The 21,610-nt window shown below is 34.4% G+C and overlaps 1 protein-coding gene across 28 annotated transcripts in view; it reads right to left on the bottom strand.

Moving 5' to 3' along the window:
- The window catches only part of TRDN (triadin), a 400,175-nt gene that overhangs the window by 115,828 nt on the left and 262,737 nt on the right, over window positions 1-21,610 (bottom strand). For all 28 annotated transcript variants that reach the window (XM_086707737.1, XM_086707736.1, XM_086707734.1 and 25 more), the window contains 2 exons: window positions 15,271-15,318; window positions 5,252-5,299 (listed from right to left, as the gene is read on the bottom strand). In XM_086707737.1, coding sequence (XP_086563863.1) covers window positions 5,252-5,299; window positions 15,271-15,318 — 96 coding nt within the window. The remainder of the gene's footprint in view (window positions 1-5,251; window positions 5,300-15,270; window positions 15,319-21,610) is intronic.

Here is a 21,610-nt window from a genome sequence, read left to right on the forward strand (position 1 = left end):
GTCGGTGGGGTCAAGCCCTACATAGAGCTCTGTGCTGACAGCACAGAGCCTGCTTGGGATTCTCTTTCTCCCTCTCTCTGCCCCTCCCCTAGGCATGCTCTCTCTCTCTGAAAAATAAATAAACGTAAAAAAAAAAAGTGATATGTGCTATGTGAGCAAGAGGGACAGTGGAGAATTGCTAAAGATTCTCTCAAAAATATATAAAAACACAAATATGCAGAGTATACTCATTTTCACATGCTGTATAAGCTCCACATGTAAACCATCTTCTCTCTGTAGCCCACTTCATGTTCCTCACACCCATTCCCCAGCGCCTAGTCTGTTGTGGGCGCTCAATAAATATTAAACAATCAAAGCACAAACTGTTGTCAAAAAGTTTGGAATTCACAGGAATCAATAGTATTGTTATCATTTAACATTTATTGAGGGTCAACAGCATGACTTAGTCCACATGTGCAAATAGGGTATTTTATAATCACACATTAAGCAAATAGTTAAATACAACTTGTATTAACTAACTTTCAATTTTACTCCATTGATCTTAAACATAATACTAATCTTTTAAAAATAATGTTAACACACGAAAATATAAACATTACTTATTTAAATAAATAGTTTTCTGTCAGGAAATCATTACTCTCATTGTTAACATTCACTTGAAAATATGGGATAAATCTACAACAAGTACACATCACATATTCTAGGTAGACCAGTGCATGTACAAAGAACAGAAGAATCTGAAAAGATGAGTGAAGACAATGACAAAAACACAAAGCATGTATTAGCATTTGGGTTTCACCTGCTGTTATGACAACTTAAAACACTAATACAATTATGTAGGGCACCATTGCTTACAAAATAGAATCAAAGGCAAAGAAAGACAGAAATTCTACGGGTGAACACAAATTAGCATGTTTGTGAATTCAGAAACATTTCTCAATTTAAGGCAAGGCAGAATTTTTTTATTATAGGAAAGGAACTGCATTGGATACATTTACGAACCACATGTTCCAGTTTTATCCTGAATAAAATGATTACTAATTGTGTTAAGATTTATTCTTGTGGTAAATAGGCACGTAAATTCTATTTAATCTTTTTTTGTGAATATTTTCCTGTCATGTTTCTATTTAATGATTTTGAAGTGATTTTTAATTGTTAAGAGAATGGAAAACTGTACTTAATACGTCTGTAGTGACTTCCAGTTTATTTTTAGGATACTGAAGTATCTATAAGTGTTCAAGTTTATAGTGTGGTTTTCCTTAGCATTTGAATCTCCAAGTCTTATACCTGTAAGTCCTAGACTAGCCTTCCCTTAAAGAAGAAATAGACTCTATATTCTGTTGTAAGGAAACACCACTTAAAAACTTTGTTGAATAGAAAATTTTACACTTGGAAGCAGTAAGAGATCATCTAATTCAGCTCCACAGTTGTAAAAATAAGAAAGGAAATGATAGGTAGGCCTAATGTTTCTATATTTAGAATCATTTATTGTATTAATTGGGCAACTGTTTAACTTTCTCTTTCATTGTAAGTTTTTAAAGAAATTCACAATAGTTGCAATTACTACAATTTAATTTTTCAATATGTTTATCCATATGATAACTGTTCACTGCAGGCAATTTTGTTTACGTAACAACACCATCAGCAAAGATCATAACAACATGATGTCGTTAATGAATAACACATATTTAATTATTATTTTTTCTCTACTAGTTCCACTTTAAAACTGAAGAATTTAATCATTTATGTCCTGGTTTCTAAAATATGACAAACTTCACTAATTGATATCATATTTTGATGAACTGAAATATTCTTTTAATTGCACAATATTTAGAGGCCATGTTCATTGAAATCTGGATCGCCTAATAGTCCTTTCTTCAAAAATCCTTTGGTTTTCATTCAACCCACAGATATCATTGAACACCTACTGTAGTCCAGCACTGTTACAGACTTCTAGAACGGACTCTTAAAGAAGACTTTAAGTGAAGTCATGCATATGTGTGAATGAATGAAAGAAAAGGAAAAATGATTTGCAAGTGATTGAATTTATTACTATTTCCTTTACCTTCTCACTGTGGATTTAAGTCACTTTGAAGGAAGACAATTAAAAATAGAGAGATGCTGTGACTCCAATCTAGAGTTCAGATCTTCAAAGTTAATTGTATTTTTTTTAAATTAATTGTCTTGACTGATGTGCTTCCCTGCCCCAGGAAGTAGCAAGCCACTGGATGCTTCCTTAGAGTGACTGTTTTGCTTATCTGTCTAGTAACAAACAAATATTACTAAAATTTTTCTTCTGAATGAAAGCAAGATTGAAAAGAGAAATGTAAATGGGATATAGGAAGCAGGTCAATTTCAAAAATGAATACCAAGGAGCAAAATGTTCACTAATTATAAGAAGTTAAATATCAACAAATGAATAAGTTAAGCTTAATGAAACATGATGTACTTTCTCTAGATGTAATATAGAATATCTAAAGATGAATTCTCATATGGTATCACACAGCATCTAGCAAATGTTGTAAGGTTTTATCTTTGGCATTCCTTAGCTCTCACTACAAGGATAGCAACATTTATTGTATTAAACATTTGTATCTCTTGATACTTCTAGGTAACTGATTTCTAAACAAGGAGGAATAATTAATGGTGGTGGTTGTGTGTGTGTGTGTGTGTGTGTGTGTGTGTACATCTTTAAAGGTACACCTTTAAAGTAGAGAAATTATTTATAAAGTGTTTCCTTATACTCAAAATTCCAGTCCAGCCATTTTAAGATCCTCACAAAAAGAATAACTAAAAAAACACATGGTTCATCATGAGTTAGAGATAAAATAGAGTTACATTTTTGGACTTTTGCAGAAGTTAGATTAACTAAATTTCTACTTCTTACGTGATATGATGTCTAGTTTACTACATTATGTTAAAATAAAATTCATTCCACCTTTCACTCTATGAATTTCCCATAATGTGAAGTTTAGCTTAATCAATGTGTCCTGAGTACAATTATAATTCAGACTAAGTACAGAGGTTCAATATACACAATTTTATATAGATCACCAAGTGTATTTTAAATCTAGTAAGAGTTTGTAAATAATATTTTTCCAAGTGCAAGTTTACAAGTACAAGCTTAAATGAATAAAAATGACTTTAAAAACTATTTAATCATACTTCAATGCCTTATATACTAGTTTTAGATTATTTATGCTTCTAAAGATAACTAAAAACTGCAGAAGTACAAAATAGATTTAAAGCCTCATCTTATGAATAAATTTTAGAATACTCTGATGAAATCTGTAGAATATCATTGACTTAATTTTACATAAACTTTTGATTTTTTAAATCACAAAATATATTTTTCATATCAATGATTAGTCATAGACATATCATCTCAAAAATATGCAATTTACCCAAATATTCTATTTCTTATGGTATCTATAGTTGAACTATATGAAGCTATTGCTTTACGATATTTAAATTGAAATGATTTACTAAGTCAATATAAAAAGAGCCATTGAAAGAACCTCATTTTTTATACAAGCGAAAAGCCTAAGATTTTATATGATAAAAGGTATCTTTCATAAAAAAAACGAATTATAAAATTATCTGAAGAAGTAAGTTCACATTTCTAAGAACCAATTCTAGTCTCCTACCTACCTGAGGAAACATTATAGAATTAATGAAACTGACACCAACATGCAGGTATGAAAAATAAACAATCTGTGTTTAAATTACTTATTTTTTAGGTACAAGTACTAGTGTTGGGCATTTTACACTGTTGTCAGTCTTCTCTTAATATGCTTTGGCTTTAAAAGCAAAGCTACAAATGCCAAAGATGAGCAATGAACACCTTTATACTAGAAGAAAAAAAAACTATGAAACAGTTAAATTGACACGGTTTGATAGTTTATCTCACCTGTCGTAAAGTTGATTTGATAAGGAAATATGCTCATGTAAGGACTGTGCAATTATCTAGGAATTTATCATTTTTCATATCTTTTCCCATGTTTTCTTGTTTGCGCTCTACATCTTGTTGAATAGGCAGGTCAGATAGAAGTCATTCCGTTTATGTTTTTGTTTTTTCCCCCAGAAGAAATTTAGGCTCAGGGCCTTCCTTGCCTAAGTGAACGAGTTAAAACTGGATGTCGTACCATTCCTCTACTTTCTTTGTCAGAGATGGAAATATCCACATCAAATGAAGTTGATAGAAACATTCTGTTGAATTCTAAAATTTCAGGAAGTCCCCAGAAGCCAAAACTCATTTGAAAACTTTTCAATATAATTGTAATCTGATTTTGTTTTGAAAAGCCCAAGGAAATAAGTATTTGACCAATCATTTAACTTAGTTGAATTCGTAACTTTAACTTACTTCTCTGAAATGTGAGAAATTAAAGGATTTTCTTGATCTGTTCATATCAAAAATGCTACATTTTTGAAAATAGGAACTTAATTACTCCCAAATTTCAGAGGAAAAATTATGTTGATTTCACTCTTGACAAAAGTATTACTAGTTCTGTTTTATTACAATAACTAGTAAATATTATGATAGATGAAAAAACAAATGGTGGGGGAATCATAAATAAAATTATTAGCACGCTAAGCTCTAACAGAAGGCCCAACATCACTTTAAATGTTTTCACTTTACTCTTGCATTTCTATCAAGTAAATTTTGGAGTGATATATGTACTATATAGCTGCATAAATAAAAATAAAATGCATTACTTATAACATTATGATTTTTAATATTAAAAATTCAGACCTCTTGGGAGAATCACTTGCTGAAGTCACAATATAAGCTCAAATAATTTACTTTTGGTGTTTTTCCCCTTTAAGTGTTACATACTATTTTGTAAGCATTAGATGTTGTTTTTGCATCAATTGAATTGTGCCATCTTTATTCTTTAAACTATGATCAGTAAGGTGGTGGTAAAAGCACAAAGCAAACAGAAAAATGTCTACCAGTTACCCCAGATCATTTCCTTGTTCCCAATCATCTTCAGCATTTCCCCTGATATAATTAAGAAGTCTGTGGAGTTTTCCTGCTCTGAACTTATACTCAAAGTTTAGTTATACAAAAGAACAAAAACCCAGATTGCTGCCTCACATCCTCCCTGAAACAGAAAAGCATGCAAGGACAGTGATAGAGAGCAATAGATAGAACGGTTATTGTCTTCCTCCTGTCTGAATCCAGTGCTTTCCTCCTCATGTTGTTGTCTTTCTAAAGAAGATAATGTCAACCTCCTTCATTTTTTTTTACCTTGCTCCACTGTCTTGGTTGTTTTCTCTTCCTTCTTTCCAGGTACAGCTGCAAGGCAGAGATAAGGCTTAAATAAAAGTTCCAGATGGAAATGCTGCTTCTGCTCAAAAATGCATTTTGTAACTCATTCGTTGCCAGCTCTTTCTTCTAAACAAGCTATTTTAGAGTTTTTCAACTTTTCTCATTTCTCTATAAACCAATTGAAACCGATTTCAAATTGAATGTTAAAGAATTAGAGAAAAAAGAAATAATTTCTTGGCTTCTGACTAGTTTTTCCATGCCCCTTTCTACTTTCTCCTTTTATACTCTACTTTGATAAACAAGCTCTACAAGGAATTCTACTTGACAGGACTATGATTAATTGATTTACAATCCAGGTTATTGCTGGAGTCATTCAGAGTCTTGAAAATGTCACCTAGATGCTGTTTTAAATTCAAGCTTAACTTAACTTAATCAACTGAAAGGACAGTGTAGTCATGCTTGAGATTCATTTAAATGTTAAATAAAGTCATCCAAAATCACAGGTAACCAAAAGAGAAATAAGATGCTGTTTATCCTGAACTATGCTTTCTTTAAGATTTATTGCTTTCAGTGGACTACTCACTGTCTACCTATTTATACATCAAAACACTAGAAATTATTCACTCCAAATCAGTGTACCCCACTGAAATAATTGATTCAAGTAAGGATCTTCAGAGGATACTAGCAGCTGTTTGATGAAGGTGAGTGAGGGGACTGAACATTGCCATCACACCCAAGTATCGCCCCACAGAGCTGCACGGAGGAAAATGCAACTTTGAAATGAAGCAGTGTGGTTGTCACCAACACAACCACTGATGAAACTTAGAACCATTCATTCATAATGGGACATCCGGACATTCTGACTTCTTAGTGATATGCAGCGTCGTGCACTCTGAAGTGTTCTTGCCAAAGCATCCAACTAGTCAACTGGAATCCAGTTAAGCCAAAGATTTAGCTTTCAGTTTAATTAAATACAGTATATAAAAATATATATTGAATAATATTCTGAAGAAATAATCAAAGCAATCAAAAATGTCTACAATGTAACTGGCCGTGATCTTTTCAACAAAAATGTCATGAACCAGAGAAGGGGGGTAACATAACTTTTTTTTACAGAAACTTGCTAAATTTACTCATTAGTCATAATAGTTTAGTTGTAGACCTTTTTGATTGTTTCAAGTAGATAATAATTTCATCAGTAAGTAATGAGTTTTATTCATTACTTTTCTATTCTTGTACATATTATTTCGTTTTCTCACCTTATTTCACTGGCTAAAATATCTATACAATATGTAATAGAAGTGGTAATAACAGACATCCTTGTGTTGTTCTAATTCTCAGTTGGAAATCTTTCCACTTTTCTCCATTGAGTATGATATTTGCCAATGGTTTGTAGATATCTTATCAGATTAAGGAAGTTTCTTTCTACTCTAGGGACGAATTATATCAAATGCATTTACTATGATGAATGTAATTTCCCTTTATTCTATTAATCTGGTTAATTACATTCATTTTTTTTTTTAAAGATTGTATTCCCAAAACAAAACCAACCTTAAGACATTTTATCCTTCATGCATATTTTCAGACTTGATCTGCTAATATTTTGTTTAGGCCTATGTTTCTATGTTCACAAAGAAGGTAGCTTGCATGTTTCTTTTTTAGTTCTTGTCAGGTTTTAGCACCAAGGTTATTCTAGCTCCATAAAATAAGTGACTGTTTTCTCTTTTTAGATTCCTGGAAGGTTTAGTGTAAGATTAGTGTCAATTTTTCCTTAAATTCTTGAAAGAATTCACCAGTGAAGCTATCTGACTAGAAATTTCTTTGGGGAAGAATGATTAATTATGGATTCAAAATATGAATCCGTATTTATGGATTTGAATTATGGATTCAAATATGGATTATGGATTCAAAATATGAGTCCATTTATTGGAAAATGTTCTTATTTTTAATTTTCTGTAGGATCTGTAATGATGCCTATTTTTAATTTTCTGATATTGATGTTTGGTGCTTTCTCTTTTTTTCCTAAATAAGTTTTCATAACAGTCTATCAGCTTTTTTAGGTTTTATGGAGACTCTAACTTTGACTGTTTTGCTTTCCCTATTGTACAACTTAATTTACTACTTCATTAGCCTTTATTATTACATTTTTAAATTTCTTTTCCTTCAGCTTTCTTTGGGTTTAATTTTCTGTATTAAAAAATTATTGGCTTTCTGGATATTCAATTTTCAGATTTTTTACTTTTCTAATGAGTATTATTAAAGTGTGTAAGTTTTACCCTAACACTGTTTAACTGCATCCCAAGTTTCAATGTAATGCTTTTGTCATACATTAGATCAACATATATCCAAAATTTACTGTCATTTTTTTTCTTTGATACATGGGATATTTAGAAATGTATTGCTTGCATTTATTACAGTATCTAGCATTGTTCCTAATATAACAAGTGATTAATATATTTTTGCTTAGCAATTAAATGTGCTAATTGACAAACAATATGTCTTAATACGAAATGTCTTGCATTGAGAGGGAAAATCGGTAAGCTTTGCTATTAGTGGTTTTCTAGGAATAGGACTGATTTTAGGTGTAGCCAATAAGATGTGAAGAAAGAGGAGCATAAAATCCTTAGGTATACATAGAGGAAAGTGAACAAATTAATCTGAAGCAGAGGTTTCCCCAAAGTAGATATGGAATAATCCAAAAATAGAAGATAGGGCCAATTATAGAAGGCCTTGAATTCCAAACTAGAGTCAGAATTTACTTTATTTACATAAAGGAGCTAGTAAAATGTGTGGTACATTAGTGGAAATGAAACACTGATAATTTTTAATTATAATAAAGCCCATGGGTATATAGTCTTATTCATAATTATTTTGTTCAGAAGACCCATTATAAATATTGTATAGCAAATATGTAGTTTTCAGCTTATTTTATTTTAATCCTTTGAAAAGTAAATATCTCTAAGTAAACAATTTGTGATTTACACAAAAAGAACAAGTTTTCTTTCCAATGATGGGTTCTACATTCATATTAAATAAAGGAGGATAGTCCCCTTTATAGCAGTTTTTTGTTACTCAGAAAAGGTCACTGAAAATATTGATTATCTGTACAGAAAATAACACATTTTGCATGAAATGATGATCCTTTCACTTCTACTTCTGATGTAAAATTCATCAAGCCTAATCTTATGGAGAGTAAACTTTAGAAATAAATAGCTCATCTAAGTAAGTGGATTTTCTAACTTCCTGGAATCAAAAGAAGAGCTTAATCTTTTTTCTGTGCTACAGGGTACCTGAAATCTCCTTTGGTCCTGAGAGAAATTCTCTTTGCTCTACATTTGGAAGGGTTTACTTTAGGGTGAAAAGATTTATATCGCACTTCTTCAGAAATCCCAACTAATATAAAGGAAACAAAGCAACTAACACTCTTAGAAAGTAATGCCTGAATTAGGAATAGTCCTGAGCTAAACTATGAGATGGAGAAGTTACTTTCCTGTAGCTGCAGGCTTTTACTTCATTATTCTCCCCTTCAATTTCCTTCAGGGATCCACTTCTCCAGTACAATTTAATCTCTCCTTTCTTGACCTTAATCACTCTTAAGGCTCTGATGTGTTCCCATTAGCAGTAAGGGCTTGTACATAGGCAATGAAGCTTACTTGGAGATGGGATATATTAGAATCCTGGTAAAAAAGTGAGGAGTGGTGGAAAAGTATTTATAGTTTGAAAAGTCCCCCACATGACATTTATACATTACTTCAGGGATGTAGACCTACAGACTTAGCATGATAAACTATTATTTTCAAGGATATAAGAATGCAATGTTATCTGCCCAAGGGTTGATCAAATTTTAAAGGTAGTGCATAGAGATGTCACTGACTGAAACAACGGAACAAATCATTAATTGTGGAATAAAAAGTCTTACATCTTGGGTACAAAGGTCCTTGGATATATGTTATAGTGGAGAGACAGGAAAGAGAGGCTTCTCATCAATTCTCAAATGATGCTAACTAATTAATGTATTCACAAGACCATCCTTTGCTTCTACCATGTTTCCTGAATTTTACATCATATTCCTGAATTTGGAATTATGAGCAATATGGTATTTGTTGTAGCATTCAAAGCAGGGAATACCTGAAAATGAAGTTGAGAAGGAATATAAGGGTCAGATCTTGAGGGATTTATGTCATTTTAACAAGGTTGGACTTTATTTCATGGTCAACTTGGAAAAAGACAGTTTTAAATTGAATGACTTGTTCAGTTTTATAACTTTAATAACTTACTATGACTATGGGGAAATTCTGGTAAAATGAATATTAGTGAAATAAAAATAAAGAGCATAAGGGCAATAGTGAGTTCATTACAGTGGTTCAAGCAAAAGATAGTGAAGGCTTAAATTAAGATGAAAGTCACAGTTATGAATAGGAGGAAATACGTTCAAGAAATATTAAGGAGATAAAATCAGCAGCACTTGGAGATTAATCAGATGAAGTAAAGAAAGATAAAAAATCACCCCCCGTTTTCCAGTGAAGTGAAGAGAGATTGTATTTTCACCAATGATAATGAAAAGCAAGTTGGGAAGGAGATACGAGGAATTTAGTTTAAAACAGGTTATATTTGAAGGTGTTTGTTGGACATTTGAACATATAAGTTTGAAATTTGAGGGAAAAAACCTTTTCACAGAGAAGTCCTGAAGTGGCAACATACAACTGGGAATCTTCAGGATATAGGGCAGAATTTCAACCTTGAAAGTGGACATATCTCACAAAGAGACAATATAAAATGAAAAGTTCAGAGGATTAATAATGGAATCTGGGAACATCAATAATTGAAGGGTCAGCAAAGAAAAAAGAAACACAACTCACAAATAAAGGTCAGAGGATATGGGGGAGAACCAGGAGGCTATGTTCTCATGATAAGCCAACAAAAGAGAAGCTTAGAGAAGAGATAAAATGGTAAATAAAACTGAGAAGCCTATTATGTGAGTGCCGAATGGCTCCTTTGGTTTAGCAATGATAAAATCATCAGCATTATCCAGAACATCAGCGGCACAGTAGAGACAGAAGCCTCATCCTTGCGGGAGCTCAGAAGGGGTGCTAGCATTCCAGTGTCTAGAAGACTGGATAAATGTGGAGGAGACAAAATGGCAGAGAGGGAAATATTAACCAAGAAAGGAGTTTTGAAATTGAGAATACTATTTCCAAAACAAAATCAATAATGGGAAAGATTATGATACCACAAAAATGCATGGGTGACTGATTAAAGGGGACACAACTGGAGAAGCTAGTCTTGACAAGAACAATAAACACTTTACCTCTGAGATTAAAGGGGAGATGGCTCTAAATTAAACAAGAACACCAAGCTACTAACCTATTTCTCCTTTTATTCCAAGCCATTTTCTTCAGCATGATTGCCTGTATGTTTCATTACCTCTTCCCTCAATTTGTCCTTCTTTAGCTTTCAAGTGTGCCATTCCCCTAAAAATGTGTTTATTTTATTTTATTCTATTTTATTATTATTTTCTATTTCAAGAGAGAAAGCACACATGAGTGGGTGAGAGGGGTAGAGGGAAGGGGAGACAGACAGAGAGAGATAGAGAACCTTAGGCAGGCTCCACTCTCAGGATGGAGTCCAACACAGGGCTCAATCCCACAGCCTTGGGATCATGATCTGAGCCAAAATCAAGAGTCAGATGCTCAACTGACTGAACCACCCAGGTGCCCCAAAAATTCTATTTTAAAAATCAATAATTATCTGCTTGGCAATGACTTGGTGACCTCCACCTTGTCACCAAGATGGTTTATTCTCCTGTGGTGACTATGACATTATACATAATTACATCTATTTTTCTTTAACCTCATCTTTCTAGTCACTTTTTTCTGTCCTTTTTTTTTTCTTTGACTTTCCTTGCCCTCCTTCCTCCAAATGTCAATGTTCACTAACACTCCACACCAGCCCTGTTCTCACTCTAGGCCGTCTCTTCCTGACAAGCTCATGGACTCTTAACTGTCTCCACCAGTAATCCCATGCAGAAGACACCCACCTCTATATCTACAGTCTTGCAATTGTCTGAAATTCTAGTTTTATATTTGGAACCACCTATGGGAAGTCACTTGCATGTGCTGCCAGCACTTTAATATGTCTAAAATAAATCTTGCCTTCCCTCCCCAAACTACTTCTCATCTTCCTTCTTAATTTTTATAAGAATATCAATAATATTCTTCTAGCACCCAGTCTGAAAACTTATTGTCATTAAATCATTTCTTTTTTCCCTCCCAAAGCTAGTAAGTTGTCAAATTCTATTAATATCCCTCCTTTGCAATCTCATAATTAATACCAGGTCTTAATACATGTCACCTACATTATTGCATCCTACCTACCCTACCTCCTCCTAAAGCAAATGTCTGAATGTTATTCCTAAACTTAAAATTTTCATTAACTCCATGTTGCTCATGGAATAGAGTTCAATTTTAAAATCAGGCCTCTTTATAGCATTATTAGCCCAGGCTGTATTAATTCATGCCTTATCTGTAACTCTCTTGCCATTCCTCATATACATCCTGAAATTTCCCACCACTGCCTTGTTATTTTACCTGTACCCAGGTTACCCTTCGAACTAATGATTACATAACAAAATTCTATCTGTTATTTAAGACTTAACTCTAAAGTCATCTTAGGTAGTAAATCTTTGCTTTACCCCAGGTACAAATCATTTTTAAACTCCTATGGAAATCTATCTGTATTTATTTCTTACCCTGTTGGCTTTAAACCATAAACTATAATTACGTAGAAAACTTTTATGTGATAGCAAAAAATGAGGTTTAAACAACTTAAATTCATATTTTTCAGTATTTTAAGTTGTTCAATAACAAGATTAACATCTACATTTTCCCTTAATTCTGTATACAGTGTGTAAACCATAAATATGTGTCAAATGAAAGTAAAAATGATTTGAATACTGCAAAACAAATTTAAGTTGGTAAGATGATATATTGATGACCATATATATATATATATATATATATATATATCCCCAAAGAAAATATGACTTAAAATCTGGCTTAAGATCAAACAATTTATACTAGATATATAAATTGGCACATTGCAATTAATTTAAAGAACTTTTTTTTAACTGTGAAAATTTTAAAACAATTGCAAAATTAGTAATTTCCACCTAACATTGCATATACAGTTCCTAGTTCAAACCTCAATGCAGAAAAACAATTTCCAAAGTTTTGAAAACAAAAATAACCCCTACATAATTTTCTTATTCTACTTATTTTTGAAAAGACTACAAGTTGAACATCTTGTAAAATATGCTAACTGTTGTGGAGATTAGGGGCTAAATCCATGATGAAACAGATTCTATTGTTTTGTGTGGCTGATTGTCAGTGAGGGTGTAGGGGACAGAAAAACTAGTTGACAAATGAATGAAGTATATGTTGACTTCTATTTTTTGTAAGTTGTTAAATTGGAAAAGCACTACCTGAATTTCCATTTATTTATGACAGCTTTGGAAGGATCACTTTCTTCTGCCGTGCTGTGGTTGCAGGCAAACCCAATGTGCAGAATCATATTTAAGTTAAGAATTGAGGCATGAGACCTAAGATTTACTAGAAGCAAAGTAATTGGTGCCAATAGTTTATTTTCATAAAAAGATTAGTTTTTTTTTTTTTCATTTCACTCTAAGTCTAGCAATCAGGTCTACTTAACCCCAACCGAAATGTTTGGCCATACTATAAACTCAGGGACCATTTTTGGTTGAAGTTCCCAGTGAGTTAACAAAGTGATGGTTCAGTCCCAGTTAAGTATCTTTGTTCACTCCAATTTGATCTGATTGGACTCAAACTATGTGTGTTTGTATTTCTATCCTAAATATCCAGGCTCCAAGTAATTGAGAGTCTGTGCAGGGCTCAGCCTCCAAGTAGTTGAATCTTTCCTTGTTTTTTTTTAGTTTATTTTTTAGTTTTTTAAACATTTTTATTTATTTTTCAGAGACAGAGAGAGAGCATGAGAGGAGGAAGGGAAGAGAGAGAGGGAGACACAGAATCCGAACTGGGGTCTAGGCTCTCAGCTGTCAGCAGAGAGCCTGACATGGGGCTCAAACCCATCACCTGTGAAATGATGACCTGAGCCGAAGTCGGACATTTAACTGACTGAGCCACCCAGGTGCCTCAAATCTTCTCTTCTTAACTCTGTCTCCAGGCTGCCTTTCATAATGAGGAATTTCCTAAGGCTCTATATTTGAAATCTAATTCCAAATGAAACCCAAATACCGGTACTTGGACACCCCAATAGCCTCACTCTTGGCTACCAATTCTGAACCACAACTTTGCCTTGCTTTTGTTCTTGCTTTTAACACATATCCATATGCTGGTGTCATATTCACTTCCTGGACCCATGTACACTTGTACCCTTCCCTATATTAATGACTTTTCCTGAATCTATAGACCTTCAGCCTTTTCATGATACCATGGCATCATCCTTTCTGAAACAAGCATTACCCACATTCCACTTAATGCCAACAAGGAAAACTGATTTGAAAATAAGACACCACAAAAGAATGAGATACATTAAAGTGACTTCGATGATTTATGACTCTATTGCTTAGGACACATTGATACTGAGCTAAATTTACTTCAATCACTTATCAAAAATAGTTTAGGTTATTAGAAAAAGATACAATTAGGAAACATTTTATTCCTATGTGTGGTAAATTTAGAATAATAAATAGAACTGTATTTAAGAGAAGGCATCCATTAATTTCAGTAACTCTAGCTTCTAATTATTACTTTACAAAAATTTATATCTTTTCTTAAAGTATTCTTTATCTAATTTTTGTCTTAGACATACATATGTATACTAATTTATACATTAATTTATATATTAATTAATTATAGTAATTTATATTATGGTTTATTAACTAATATATAAATGTATATTATATTAATTTATATCCATGTATTCATTTATATTCATATATATAATATATATTTATATTCACATATATAATATTATACATATATAAATTACTTGGTATTGAGAATGTGGATATGTGTTATTTACATTTTATGTCTTCCTAGAGTGCTGATATATATTCTCTTTATAAAGCATATGCAATAGAGAGTTTTTTAGGAGTAAAAGGTGATGTTGTTTTAGGGAAGTATGTGTGAAATGGTATGTGTGTAGGTTTGTGTGTGTGCGTGTGTGTGTGTGAGTGTATGTTAAGTATAAGGTTGTTAAATTGTCTCTTGAGATACTTCCGAAAACATTGGATATATTGCTGACTTCATTTCTATTTGTAAAGAAGAATCACAAGTTGTAGAATTGTTCCAGATTATTTTGAATAGGGAATATGTAAAACTTTTCTTCATGATGATTACTTTTAATGCATATTACTGTTTTAAACATGTTATTTAAATGTCTCCTAAAAGGCATCAAGATTCATATATGTAGGCCTCTGATTAGATATGACAAGAGAAATGACTTTGAAAACTTAAATCCCTAACTTCCCAATATTTTTTAGAGCAAAATATCCCCAAGTGAGCATTTCAATTTAATATTTTCTAATTTAATATTATGCAAGCACAAAGTGAACATTGTTCACATAAGCTCTACTAGTCCATATTTCATTTGTTCAAGCCCTGTCTTTCCTAAGGCAGTATATTGAACTTGAATACTCTCCAGATGATTGGGATCCTGTTCAGCTTGAATAGCAGCATTTCTTCAATTTTTTGAAAACTAACTTGCAAGTGGACTATAATTACTCATTTTAGTTTATGACCTTAAAGAAGTGAAACCATTGGCACTAGAACACTGAACACAAAAGCCTTGTTAACATGGATACCATAAATCTTATGCAAAGTGGGTTTGTTTCTGTGTCAATGAAATACCAAAATCAATAAATTAGACCTCTTTTATAAGCACCGAACAATACATTAAGTTAGGAACCTTAGCAGAAATAAGCTATAGCCATGACATCTTTTTCTTCAAGCTGCACTTACCTTTTTTAGTTGAGGCAGCACCAGCCTCTTCTTTGGCTCGTTCAGTTTCTGCAAATTCAGATATTAAAGAATGAGAAATGGATATCAGAGATGCCAGGTCGATATCTTATGGTATTGTAAGTCAGACAAGACTAAAAGTGCCCAAAAGATAAAATATGTGTGGCGCCTGAGAGCAAAGCAAGCAGCAAAGAAGAGCCACTCTATAAAGTACTTACATATTTTTAAAGTAATGAACTCTCTTATCTCTCCCACATACTGCTCTGCCGTATTAAATTTTAATGCCTATGTAAGTAGTGGCCATAAAACAAGGTGGCTTATTTCACAAAATACACTGGAATACTAATTAGTTTATATTCAAATGTAAAATGATGTATGAGTTGTTTGGAAGAGGACTTTTTCGCTTAGCCTTTAATTATGGGGATGGCAAGCAGTATTTGATCTCAATCAATTAGCTCTATATTATAAAAGATTAGCTGTAATATTATGGAAAATTCCATTTGAATATTGCTTGGAGAGAGAGAAAATTTTTTAAAGGCCAAAGTGGCCTCTTGTGATTTCTCATGTAGTTTATCTGGTGTGGAATATAAGAGAGCTGTCTGGAAGACATAATCTGAAAAGCTGGTCCTAGTACAAAATTTTGGACCTCGAATCATAGCTAATTGAAAGAACTTTCTCCAGTCTATAGGAAAATAACAAAAATAACAATGAACTGGTGAATATTTACAAATCTTTATTCATTTTACTGACTTTTTATTTTTTGATGTTGTTCTCGTTGGCCACCTGTATTTTTATGTTTACTTTTATTTTCATTAGTATGTGTACGTATCCCCCTCACTCATATGCACTCAGCAGCTGAGCTCTAGGAACAACCACACAACAGGACTCTTCATGCCCCCTCTCCCTCCATCCTTATGCCATAGACCTTGGGCTGTGAGAAAGATAAGATGTCAGAAGAGGCCTTCACATCATGTTCAGGCTTTAATTCTACCATATTAGATATCATGAGCTTTGCAATTTGAGCCTATGCAAGAAGTCATGTAAATAACCTCTTCCAGGCTGTCTTAAGACCCTGAGCTCCAGGACTATGCAGACCCCTGGCTGTTGTACACCTTCCAGATAAAGACTTTACACTAGTGGTTCTCAAACTTCAGCATGCATCTGAGTCACCCCGTGAGCTGTTAAAATGCAGACACAGCCCAGATGGTTTGTGATTCAAAGAATCTAGGGCATGTCCTGAGAATTTACATTTCTAATCATTTCCCAGGTGATGCTTATGCCTTTGGTCCAGACCATAGTTTGGAAACTGATTACCAAATATCCCCTAAGAGACCATCAAGCTGAATCCTTCTGTGATCCCCATTTGTGTTTACCTCAGTAACCACCATGAACCTAGGCTTCCGGCAGAAAACAGAGTTCACATTTCTCCTAAAAACAGATCCTTACCAAAGTCCTTCCAACTCTCCACTACAGTATATGCACCAGTATCCTCAGCCTCTATTCAGAGCATGAGCTTTGCTGTCTTCTTTTAACCACCCCCTAGCTCCCTAAGGCCTCTGCAACTCTGCAAGCAGTCTTCTAAAATGGAGAATGTTTGTTTTCCCAACCCTTACATACCAAAGTGTCTATTATTTCTCAATGGTCGTTATCTCCTGGCTTTCCGTAAATCTCATTTCCTTTGAAGTGTACACTATCAGTTTGTATCTGGCTTGATCCCTCCTCTTATTGTCATTATTGACCTTATACTCTATTTTTGCACATAGTTGTCTTCCTCTACTATTGTGAGATTTCATTAAGAACCACTCTCAATCACGGTTGAGCATTAGAATAAGTTGGGGGCTATTACAAGTCTATGGGTGTCAGATGTAGTAGGTCTATGGTGAGCTATAGAGTTTTGAAAGCTTTGAGATTCTGAGTTAATGAATCTGAAAGGAGCCCTGGGTATTCATATATTTGGAAGCTTTCCAAGGTACTCATATTTAACTAGGATTGGGAGTCATACACACAGTTCATATGTATGCTTTATCTCTCATTTCCTTGACCTCCTCATTTAAAACAAAATTCCTGCCCCCTACCAACATACTCTTGGACTTTGCTTCCAAAACTTTGATCCCCCAAATCCTATTCTCTGGCACCATTCTTCATTTTACAGCTCACTTACTCAAGAATCTTTTCCAAATAAGGGCACCTGGGTGGCTCAGTCAGTGAAGCATCCGAATTCAGCTCAGGTCATGATCTGGCAGTTCATAAGTTCAAGCCCTGAATCAGGCTCTGTGCTAACAACTCAGAGCCTGGAGCCTGCTTCAGATTCTGTGTCTCCTTCTCTCTCTGCCTCTCCCCTGTTCACACTCTGTCGCTCTCTCTCAAAAATAAACATTAAAAAAATTTTTTAAAAAGAACCTTTTCCAAATGGTATCTGACTCCATCAATACTTTTGTTCTTTTGACCTTACCCCTTTTTCACTGCTCCTGCTCATTAGTCTTATCAATATTTTTTTTTTTAATTTTTTTTTGAACGTTTATTTATTTTTGGGACAGAGAGAGACAGAGCATGAACGGGGGAGGGGCAGAGAGAGAGGGAGACACAGAATCGGAAACAGGCTCCAGGCTCTGAGCCATCAGCCCAGAGCCTGACGCGGGGCTCGAACTCACGGACCGCGAGATCGTGACCTGGCTGAAGTCGGACGCTTAACCGACTGCGCCACCCAGGCGCCCCAATCTTATCAATATTTAAATGAGCCATGGTTAAATCATTCACTTAGTGATCTGCTTTTACAGTTACCAGTAGTTTCTCAGGCTGCTTTTAAACTGTTCGGTGGCTAAAAACACCAGAAATTTATTCTTTCAAAGTTCTGGAGGCAAGAAGTCCAAAATTAAGGTGCTGTCAGGGCCATACTCTGAAGCCATCTTGGAACTCTCATAGAAAGAATCCTTCCTTGCCTCTTGCTAGCTTCTGGTGGTTATTGGCAGGCCTTGGCATTTACTGATTTATAGCTGCCTCACCCCAATTCCTCCTTTTCTGTTCATATGATTCTCCTCCCTCTGTATGAATTTGTGCATCTCCAAATCTTCCTCTCCTTCTAAAGACACCAGTCATTGGATTCAGGGCCCACTCTAATCCGTATGACCTCATCCTAACTTGATTCAATCACACTCATAGGTACCGACTTAGGACTTTAGGAGATCCTTTGCAGTCACACAATTCAGCCCATGACACCCTCAAAACACAAAACTACTTTATGTCTGCCACCTGAGCAGCCATCCAAACTTGAGGAAGGCCCTCCTACTGCTTCAGGTCTCACTTGAGTTGTCACATTTCAGTAGTTAAGGGGAGTGTTCAGCACTGATCAGCGATACTAGCACAGACCTATGGAAATTGTTTTCCCATTCTAGACAACTGGTTCATGCCTTCTCTCCCCTCCTCAAACTTCCAATATCCTGCAGTGTAGAGGCAAGCTGCTGTTGAGAGATTCAGGGGGAAAATAAAAGCAGACTACACTACCTCCTGTTTTCACCACCTCACCAGCACATACCTGCGCCATTTGTTTTCCTTTCAATCCCAAAGGACGATGGGTCCCCACCCCAATTTAATACCAGTCCATCCTGCCTCCCTTCTCCTTCTGCCAAGTCAAGGTCTTTTTCTTGCAAATATTGCTTCTATCTGCTACCGCATCAGTTTTCCACCTCAGTGACACTTTCACATCAGTTCAGAAACATAATATGTCACTGCAGACAACCACATCCTTCACTTCTATACACCTCCCACCTCAGCTGCCTCCTCTCTCTGTGGTCCATCACAGCCTCCAGGGAGTTGTGACAGTGTCACCAATTCTGTTTTCTCACTCTGTTTTTTTAAAACCTGACTAATTATGAAAAATATTATATAAATGGAAGATACAAAAGCATATAACATATGTGCGCACTTTAATGAATGGTAATAAAAAATGCATACCTTTGTAACATCCAGCAAGCTTAAGAAATAAAATATCACCAAAGCTTTTGAAACCTCTTACTCATTCCACTACCTCATGCTTTTTCCTTCATCTCAGAATTATTATTGTCCTAAATTTTATATTAATCATTTTCTTATTTTTTAACACAGTTGTTTATTACATGTACTTATCTCTAAACAAAGACAAGACCATTTTTCATAGATTGAACTATATTGCTTAGTGAGATAACTTTATAAATATTGATTTATATTGTTTAATTCTTGTAATTTGCTTCTTTCAAAACATCATGTTGAGATGCAGTGTTAAAATAGTCACATACAGGGGCGCCTGGGTGGCGCAGTCGGTTAAGCGTCCGACTTCAGCCAGGTCACGATCTCGCGGTCCGTGAGTTCGAGCCCCGCGTCGGGCTCTGGGCTGATGGCTCAGAGCCTGGAGCCTGTTTCCGATTCTGTGTCTCCCTCTCTCTCTGCCCCTCCCCCGTTCATGCTCTGTCTCTCTCTGTCCCAAAAATAAATAAAAACGTTGAAAAAAAAATTTAAAAAAAAAAAATAAAATAGTCACATACAGAGGCTCTTAGACTGGGGTAGCTCTAGCGATTTTGGTGGCTTATAGAAACAAACCAAAGCCAGAGTCTTCTAGATTTTTCTGGAATCTGAGAAACTAAAACTCAAGAGCAACTATCATGACATCCAAATAACTAAACCTTCCCAAACAAGGCAAACATTTAAGTTACAGCCAATTAAATCACTTCTTTGCTTTGCTTCTGTGTATTCTTAAACCTCTGCCCTGGATCCTGCCTATGGAGTACCCTTAACTAGTTTTCATTTTTGGCACTGCTTCAACATCGTTGTTTAACTTTTTATGGAAGCCATGTTGACATGAGTAGCTGTGGCTGATTAATTTTAACTGCTGTACAGTATTCCACTATATGTACATTCTAATAATTATATATTCATCCTTCTGCCAATGGACATTAGGTCATGTCTGATTTTTGTGCTTTTATAAATAATCCTGCTTTAAACATTCCCACACATGTCTCCTGGTGCACATGTTGAAGAATTTTCTTAGAAGTGAAATCATTAGTTCATAGCATTTTCTCATGTTTAATTTTTCCAGATAAATGCTACAATGTTCCCCCAAATTTTACATTCATACCAACAGTGTATGGTAAGTTTCCATTGCTTCATATGATTAACGTTCCCAGAATAATAATTTTCCTCTTTTTTGGTCAATCTGGCACATGTCCAATAGTATCCCATTGTGCTTCTAATTAAAATTCCATTATACTAAGAGACTAAACATCTTTTGATATGCTTATAAAACATTTGTGGGCTTTTTTTGATGCTTACTTATATCTTTTTACCCAGTTTTTTCTGTCCACTGTTCTATCAATGTCTTGTATTCATTTTTAGAGTTATTTAATTTTTGCTACTCACTTCTTGTTACTTATGTGTGCTACAAATATCGTTTCCAAGTGTGTAGCTTGTATTTTGTTAGTATTGTATTAGTACTATTTTGAATTTATTCAGTCAGCCTTGTCTGTAATTTGAGTTGTGATATTATAATTTATTATCAAAATTGAGCAAGTGAAAGGAAGTGCTAATAATAATTATTCATACGAATATGAATATGAAGACTGTCTTCACCAATTGACATACATGGTCATACATGTCATGCAGTCTGTGTTCTAGACACACCTTATTGACATCAGAGCTATCGTTCAGGTCCATAGATATTTTCCCCCAGTAACTTCCATTACAGAGTAGGTAACTGATTCCCAAAAGCCATGCCACTTTTCTAACTAATGTAAATTGTCCCCAAGTACTCTTCTAATAGTATACACCTAATGGATTCAAAAGGGACTTTTTCCCCCTTTTTTTAAAAGCAATTTCTACACCCAATGTGGAGCTCAAACTCATACCCCCAAAGTCAAAAGTCACATGCTCCACTGACTGAGCCAGTCAGGTGCCCCAAAGGAACTTTACTTTTAAATTCTGTGTATTGGTTTCTCCTGAAGAATCTTGACATGTATTAGTAGATCAAGCGATAATCATCTGACTCACACATTTAGGTATTGAAGTGTAGTTAAGGTAATAAAGACAGTTAGGCTTGGTGGCTGAGCACACACAAGTCAAATGCAGTGCTAAGATCAAAGGAAGAAAAATGCATGACTATTGACATTTCAATTAAAATTATTTAAAAAAATTAAAAATGACTGGACTTTGGAGACTTTTTTGCTCAAAATTCAGATTGACCAGAGGCTGGAAGAATACATGATCAGAGCCCTGTGGTCCTTGATAAGAAGAAGGAAGTAATATATAGATGTGTTTCCAAGGTCTTGAGGCACATTGGTCACTGAAGTGTTCTTGGAGGGAAAAAAAAAGGATATGA

The sequence above is a fragment of the Puma concolor genome, chromosome B2 (assembly GCF_028749965.1).
Source record: "Puma concolor isolate L17-30 chromosome B2, mPumCon1.1.hap2, whole genome shotgun sequence".
NCBI lineage: Eukaryota > Metazoa > Chordata > Mammalia > Carnivora > Felidae > Puma > Puma concolor.